Source organism: Acanthopagrus latus, chromosome 21 (assembly GCF_904848185.1).
Source record: "Acanthopagrus latus isolate v.2019 chromosome 21, fAcaLat1.1, whole genome shotgun sequence".
In the NCBI taxonomy this organism is placed as follows: domain Eukaryota; kingdom Metazoa; phylum Chordata; class Actinopteri; order Spariformes; family Sparidae; genus Acanthopagrus; species Acanthopagrus latus.
The window spans coordinates 11,368,591-11,376,873 of NC_051059.1; the positions used below are offsets into that span (position 1 = coordinate 11,368,591).

The window sequence follows — 8,283 nt, forward strand, 5'->3', positions numbered from 1 at the left end:
ACAATCTTCTGCTTGCTTTGTAGTATAGGTTTTATTTACACCGGGGACCGAGCATTTATAAACCTGAAACTGCATCTTTACAGCTTAGTCTTTCACTGTAGGAACAAACAGTGAACGCTTTAAAAATGGTTTTGTTCCAACCAAGTTAGTCAATTAATAAATGTGGATGCTGTTCTTTAACCTTTTAGTGTCTATTTCCTTGTGCTTTGTTGTATGTTAAGTGTACGTAATTTAAATTCTCTTGTTAAAACTAAACTCTTCAGGATGCTGTGTCCTGTTTTAGGTCTCACTGAACAGCACAAACAAGCACAAACGCATTATTGACACTTAAAAACACAAACAGACATTCACAAAACGTCTCTCACACATATTTATTGTAAAAAATACATATAAAAACAATTTCTGAGACATACAAAAGATCGGAGCTTAGAAACAGTATATTGAACAGACAAAGACCAAGCCATTTTTCTTGAATTGCATTACATATTTACAATTTAATAAATAAAATTCAATTTGTTTTTATACCAGAGTAAAAGGCAGATTGTCCATATCTTGGGGATGCAGATACCGCTGTGGTGACTCTTTGAAAGACATTCTCATCTAATATGTCGGCCTCAAAGCACAGGGCGCACAGGGGGCATCAGCGCCCTGCGATTCAAGACCAAGGATTTAGGGACATTTATACAAAATACCATCCTTGGTTGGAGAGGAGCTTGTTTACACACAGAGCGTTTAGTTAGCATTGGTAAAAATTGAGGTATTGCACCACACAGCTTAGAGGGGGGGCAAGAAAGAAAATGTGAGTGATGTGGGGTTTTAGATTGCCTATTATCTTTATTGACAACCCAACCACCACCACCACCAACTCCCCCCAAAAACACACACGCACACACAAACACCCCCCCACCCCTCCCAGCCAAAGTGTACAACATTATAACTTATCACCACAACAAATGTAACATCTAATGATCAATGCAACTCGTCTTCCGCACTCTCTCACTCAATGCCCCCCAATGCACAGACAGACTTTTGGCATTATTTTTTCTATTCACCAATACAAAAAATGAGAAACATGCACAGGGCTGCCCTCTAGTGGCGGGACAAGTCATAGCACCTCTGACTGCAGAACACTGGGGGGTGGGGGTGGGGGGCTGGGGTGAACGAACCTGTCCACTGGACTGACCTCTTCACCGATCCATACCGTTTGTACACACAGAGATTAAAGCACACGGCACAGACTCGCCTCTTGAGCAGGCAGCAAAAGCAGTTAATTCATGTTTTTGTTCTTTCCCACTTTCCTCTGGCCTGAGCGCAATCTGCACCAGACAGCATCTGTGGAGCAGCTTTACTGTTGTGCTTCCAGCCCTGAAAACTCTACAAATACCTGCTTGCACAAGAACCCCTTCACCAGGCAAAGGCAATCAACACACGAAAAAAGGCAAAGGAAAGCCATTTAACACATTTAGCAATAATCATGATCATAATGTGATGATATAATATCTAAAAACCTTAAAAAGAAAAAAAAAAAAACAATTGGGGAAAGTGGTGGGGGCTAGTTATGTAATAATTTACCATCAGCTGTCCATAGCCTCCAGTGTTGGAAAGCGAGGCAGATGCCACATGGTGTAAACATGCCCCCAAAAATACATCCCTCAATCCATCCATCCCTTTATCCCTCCCCGATCTGGCATTAGTGTTACCAGATGGCAAAACTCTCTCTTGAGGGCAGGTCCAAAAAAAAAAAAAAAAAAATCCGGACGCCACCCCAGAGAGGGTTTGAGAATGAGGAGGGAGGAGGGGGTGGCGTTATGGGCCAAAAAACCCAAACCTCATACAATGTAGAACAGGACCAAATGAGCCACCATGTTGCATACCAATGCCACATGTTACAGGATGTTCGCCAGAGTGACTGGAGTTAAAAACTAGCATTAGAAATTAAAAGGGTAACCCGCTTGACCAAGCAGACTTCTGGGCGATTTACAGTTAACACACACACACACACACACACACACACACACACACACACACACTTTCAGTCATGTTCAGGACATTTTTTGTCCTTGGTCATCAGATCAACACACACAAACAAGCACACACACACAACCTTAACCCAGACCTTTTGTGGGAAAAAAAAAAAAAAAAAAAAATTAGCCTTGATGGACAAAAGTGCTCAAATTGGTGCAAACACCAGCGCTACTATGGCCCTATGAAATACCTACAACCTTTCTAAACACTCAGCAAGTAGCAGCACATTAAACTCAGAGCTAACTAACCACCTACAAGAAAACTGACCTATTCAGAAAAACAATTAGCCCCCAAACTTCCCCTGAAATGTTTTACAGGTAGTAAGAAAAAAAAACAACAAAAACAAAAACAAAAAAACACCTAGTAACAGCAGCCCCCATTCACCAAAAACAAAGCCTCAACCTCCAGCTGGTTCAAAGTAAAGCAACGTTTATGTGGTAAAAGTTCACGCTTTCAGTGTGAGGTTGGTTCATTTGGGGTTAGCCGAGGAAAGAAAACATTCATCCAATGTATGACATGGAACAATACTCTTTCTGCAAAATACTTGATAAAATGACCAATCCCATTCGGAGGGAGAAAAAAATACACAGGAGAGAATCCAAAGTCACAGTTCAGACAGCTTTTTTTTGTCTTCCACCCCACGGCTGACATCTTTCTGGGGCATCATTTTGGGGTGATAATGTTTGATTTTTCTGGGGGTTTTAGTTTGTTTTTTGTTTTTTTATGCTGTGCCTTTTCAGGCCAAGTCCCTAACGCAGAAAGGGAACCTCCACCGCTTCTGTTGCAACAAAGGTCTCGATCAGTGAAATTGGAGTAACCGTTTTTACTGTTGAAGTTTGGCTTGAAACGGCCTCGACCAAGTTCAAGTGGACTGATCCACGTGGAGAGCGTCAGGTGTCGCTAAGTGGAGCTTCCTCTTAGGATCTTCTGCCATCTACTCAAATACAGGGTTTGCGTCTGAGGGGGACAGTGGGCTTCGATTTGTTTAATTACACCTTTTTTTTTTAATTGGGATTCAATGTAGTCTCCTGTAAGGGTGGAAAAACACAGAGTGACCATTAGACAACGGAATGTATACTGTAACAACTGCATTCAAATATAGTCTGCAACAGATGTGGGCAATGTGGTTAATATCAACATCAAATGAATAATATTTTTGTATCATTGATCATTTCACGATGTGGGAAGTGCATTCAATATCACAGACCATTCTCACAACCACGGCTTGTGTATTTCTGCTGAACAATATAGTCGTTGTGCCTGATGCTGAAATTAACTAAATGTCCTGGTCATTCAGTGGGTCGTACACGAACATACCTGAGTCAGGTTGGTCACTGTGCGGAATACATGTGAACCTTCAGTCAATCGAAAGGATGTTCGGGGCAGCAGGGTTTCACCTTGGACCAGGAATCAATGCAGCTATGTGGACAGAGACCAGAGGTGAGGGGACACCATGAGATTATATTCCGATTCATTCATGTTAAAAAAAAAAGAAAAAGGGACCTGGCTAATGATAATCCATAAAGCTTGTTGTGAGCAGTTTCATGTCAGAACGCCTCCGTCAGCATTGTGACAAGGTGTTTTTCAGTTGAAAGTAAACATTTTTCATACATGAAGCTGCGAAAAACAACCTCTGTGGATTATCTTGAGAGAGTGGGTTATTAATTCTGTTAACCGTTATTGCTGTTGAGTTTTTCCAAATGTATTTTTTGGGTTATATTATATTCAAGAGAAGACGGACATCTCTCAAGCTTGACCACCCCTACAAATACAATCTACATGGATAAATAGTAATATAGGTAGCAATAGCGCATCTGAGGGTGCGCTAGCACTTTAATGTGCCATAATCTCTATGATGGGAACCAAATCTGAAGGCAATCACTGCAGCTGGTTGTGAATAACCCTCTTTAAAATGTGATAACCTGTATTTTCTTTCCGTTGTGTGAGGGTTAACTCAGCACATTTGGGGACTGGATTGTTGGTCGAACAAAATGAAAAGTTTGAAGACCTTAGGTCAGATTCGACAAATCAAGAAAGAAGTTTAACGATGAGCAGAAATGGAAATATTTGTTCATCGCAGTCTGACACTAACACATGAACATGCACTGTATAATTATTTCTAACCCTGTCATCTTTTAGATTCTAACATTCCAGACTTTTTCCAAATCTCTGTTGCTCGACTGGGTGGATCAGAATGTCAATTACACAGCCAAACAGCCCCACCTATAAACTGTGGTACAAAACTGAGAACTTCTTGTTCTATGACCAGAACAAAAGACAGACATGTTGTGTGCTTTATCTGAGATTAACTTGTGCCGCAACTCAATTTCAGTTGTCTCCGTGCTGGTTATCCATCACAGTAAAACATCAGAGTGCTATCAGGGTCACATTGTTGTCCTGTGGAAACTCAGTGTGGATTTTCGGATCAATAAGCACTTAAAAACACATAATGAGATGGATCACATAATCTTGGTTAATTTCGAGTCTCAACAAGTCCAGCGTCACGCTGGACTGACATTATGGGAAACTAATGGCTCCTTGTAAGTTAAGAAAGACCACAAGTGTTACAGCGTGCTTTGAAACTGAAAATTAGAAGTAAATGGGCTGAAACGCGCATAAACACTCACGATCCTTTCACAACATTGTGATCATTTCTTTTTCAAACCACTTACACAAGACTTTGATCTGATACATCTGTGAGTATGTCTTGTGAAAACATAATGACACGGCACATTCTACACGTGTAAAAGCTGTAGTGGAAAACATTCACACCATTGAACTTAAAACATAATCTGTTAGATAACAGAAACACGCAACCTGTTGATATTTTCATTTTCACATAAAGTTAACAGAGTTACACTCTTATACTACACTAATCCATTTTATCTCATTTTATCTCAAAATAATGATTCTTAATGGAGGTATCACAGCACTGGTTTTCAAGATTACATTAATCATATCATGGAAAATGACAGGGGGTCTGTAATTATCACAAACGTGTACATCCACTCGTACAGAACAACCAGTGCTTCCTTATATTCCAGACTCTTTAGACTAGTTACCACTGGCGATGCAACTATCAGTTATTTCCTTTAGTGATAAATCTGTTTAATATTTACAAATAATTAAACGCACATCACAATCTCCCAGTGCCTATAGTGATGCTTTCAAATTGCTTCTTTTGTCCAAGGAACGGTCCAAAAGCAAAAGTTTGACATGTTTGCTCTACAAATGACTTGAAGTTTACATGATGGCGTGCAAATCAAGGAACCCCTTGGTTCATTGCTATGTAGACATTGAAGTTCCGACTCTGGTGACATAATCAATATCTATTTTGACAGAAGTAGGAGAACTGGTGTCCACTGAGCCACCTTGTATTTTTTTGTTTGGTTTTTCAAACAGGAATAATTGTATGAGAGAGTAATTGTGCATGAGTAAATGTATATACCTGTACATGTATTTATGTAAACTCAAGCTGTCCTTTAAATATTGTGAGTCAGTCCATAGTTGGCAACTAAATTTCTTTCGATCCACTAATCGATTAATCTGCTGCAGCTCTAGCTACCACATTTCGTTCAGTTCTGGAAACAGCCAAATAAATGTTTCCTGTCATAAGCACTGATGTCTGCTTTTAATCTCACCCACACTCATTTGCATCTTTACCCCCCTCTTTTCATTTGTATCTGTCTGTATATTATTGTAATGCAAATATGTCGACTGAACTTTGATACCTCTTATGGTAGACGCAGAGGCAAGCCAGCCTGGCAATGGTCTCTCCCTGTACCAGATCCTCCAAACAGATGGAGCACTCTCCGCTGTCTTTACTCAGCACGTCCGCTGTGAACACATGCACAAAGTGACCATAAGCGTTCCCAGCCTTTTTTAAAAACACATTCATTTCTGTGACATGGTACTTACTGTTGTAAGGTAGGGGAGGAGACGTGAGGCAGCTCAACAAGTGATCCTCAATCCGACCTCCCGGGAAAGGCTTTGAGCAGAATGGACAGCGGATATCTGCAGAGGGCAGACACATAACGGAGCTGAGATTAACACACTGTCACAGCTGGGATATAAATGATAGATGATCTGAACATCACATCGAGTACAACTGCTGTATTAAGACAGCTAGAACACACAGGCTGACTTGGCTAACCGTGGAGCAGAATAAAACCCAATCAGACTGCATGAGGCAGTGTGAATGATGAAACCTCGAGTATAACTGACCCAAAATAGTTAGAAACTTAAATTTGACTGTATGCACCGCACACATAATGATGAGGGCTGGAGGGAAAGCCACCGCTAGAGCGATGAGTGGATGCGACAGACAGGCAGATACAGTGCCTTGCTGCCCTACATTCTCCTCCTCCTCCATCTATGAGCTGCTGCCAGCAGTGAGCGGGCATGTGAAGTTGTGACCCATTTCCCTACACTTGCTAGAGGGCTGTCCTGGGAAACCCACCACACTGTTGTGTTTTGGCTCGCGATCTCAATGTTTTGCCGACACACCACCATTTCTGTGTATCCGATTGTTGAATGCAGACCAAGAATGCATTTTCGCTTCCACTGCACAGTTCCCTTTTTAATGCACTTCTACAAAAAGGGGGGTTGGTTCTTTAATATTTTGCTCGCTGCAGGATTTACCACTGACAACAACTGTCAACAGGCCTTGAGACATGAAAGAGCCAGTATATCACCACTTCCAGTTTTGCGCCATTGCTCCGCTTCATACAATAGGGTCTCTTATGATTTTAGTCAGCATGCAAGCACGGGAAAAGAGATTATCTGTTCAGGAATGTAAATTCCCCAAATAATCCATTTTAATTTCTGAGTGGGTAGTTACACTTGGAGATATTTTGATTTAAAATTAAAATTGTGGTGTGAGACTAAATGTTTTTGAATTTGTTAACTACTGAAGCAGTATTTTTTTTTTTGTCCTTGGTTTGCTGTAGAGTTAGGTGAAGCATTTTTTTTCTGACTTGATCTTAGTTTTATGACTGATTCAAGTTGACAGTTAATAGATTATTTTCAATGAATACATACAAACATTCATGTCTTCAGCTGAAAATCGTCTGTCTCAGTCATACCCCAAATGTCGTCATTTTTTTATGACGAGGTATTGAGTCATTTAATGATGTTCATACTGTCAGGCTCCAACAGATCCACACATTCCGTGTAACTTCTGTGGAAAACTCAATGTTTACGTAAACGTGAGCTACCTAAAGGCACACACAAAAAAAAAAAAAAACTACTGATGGAGACCAGATAATTATTATGGCAACTGCTTTGAACGCGCCACACATGTTAAAAAATATATATGTATGGAAAATACTAACGGACAGTGTAAATGTATTAACTTACTGCCATGGCGGTTGTTAACACGGTACAGGCCGATCCAAGCCTCTGACACCGGCCGCTGGTGTGTGCCTCGGACCCGGGCGGATCTTGCGCCAACGCTGCGGGCGGAAGAGTGCCGATTGCCGGGGAGCCGCTCGGAAAAAGTGCGGTGGGGCGTGCGGCCTGTCTCCTCTCCGGACTGATGTTCCGCTACGACGGGGGGCTCCGGGCTTATGTTACCATCTTCCTCGGGTTTCCCCTCGCTGTTGTTGTCGTCCGCAGGTGACGCTTGGCTAATACTAGAAGGGATGCTGTGGTGGTCAGCGGGGCTACCGTCGGCGCTCGCCCCATGCTGCCCCAGGTCCGAGTCGCTGCCCTCTTCCGATCGGCTCCGGTTGGCCTCCGTGTCCTCGAAGCTCCCCGAAAAGTCGACCATGAGACTGGTGGGCCTGGTACACCGGGATCGCCGATAGGAATCCCGCTTTGTGCCATCTTTTCCGAAAGCAGAGGGAACCGGGTCTTCCTGTAGGCGACTTGCTCTCGTCCCCATCTCTGGCGAGCTAGCTAGCTAATTCAGCTGGCTAGCCGAGCTGCTTCCTCAAAGCGAACCACCACAGAAACAAGGGGACGAGTTAACCTCGAAACGACCCTTAAACTCCTAAATGTTCGTCCGGTAACTTCAAATACGCCTTTCAGTTGAGCCTAATGAAGACGATGTAGGCAGTTCAACGGTCTTTCTCTGGCCTCAGTTTGTTCTAACTGTCCACATTTTCCTTTCTTTTTTGACGTGCCCGTTCTCGCTACTGCAGCGGAAATAGAGCATTTTCGCTTCCTCCTTTGAGCCGTACACGAACCGTTACGGTAACGTCACCGTGTCATCCGACAGTTTGTAATTCAAACATTAAACGACATTCACGTGTTTGT

At 42.3% G+C, this 8,283-nt stretch overlaps 1 protein-coding gene across 1 annotated transcript; it reads right to left on the reverse strand.

Annotated features, from left to right (window-relative positions):
* Positions 1 to 352: 352 nt before the first annotated feature.
* On the reverse strand, positions 353 to 8,169 carry zgc:66427 (uncharacterized protein LOC406256 homolog). The gene is made up of 5 exons (XM_037083243.1): positions 7,384 to 8,169; positions 5,944 to 6,039; positions 5,757 to 5,862; positions 3,343 to 3,444; positions 353 to 3,053 (listed from the first exon to the last, which is right to left on the reverse strand). The coding sequence occupies exons 1-4, from the start codon at positions 7,907 to 7,909 to the stop codon at positions 3,387 to 3,389; spliced, it is 786 nt and encodes a 261-aa protein (XP_036939138.1). The 5' UTR covers positions 7,910 to 8,169; the 3' UTR covers positions 353 to 3,053; positions 3,343 to 3,386.
* Positions 8,170 to 8,283: the final 114 nt, after the last annotated feature.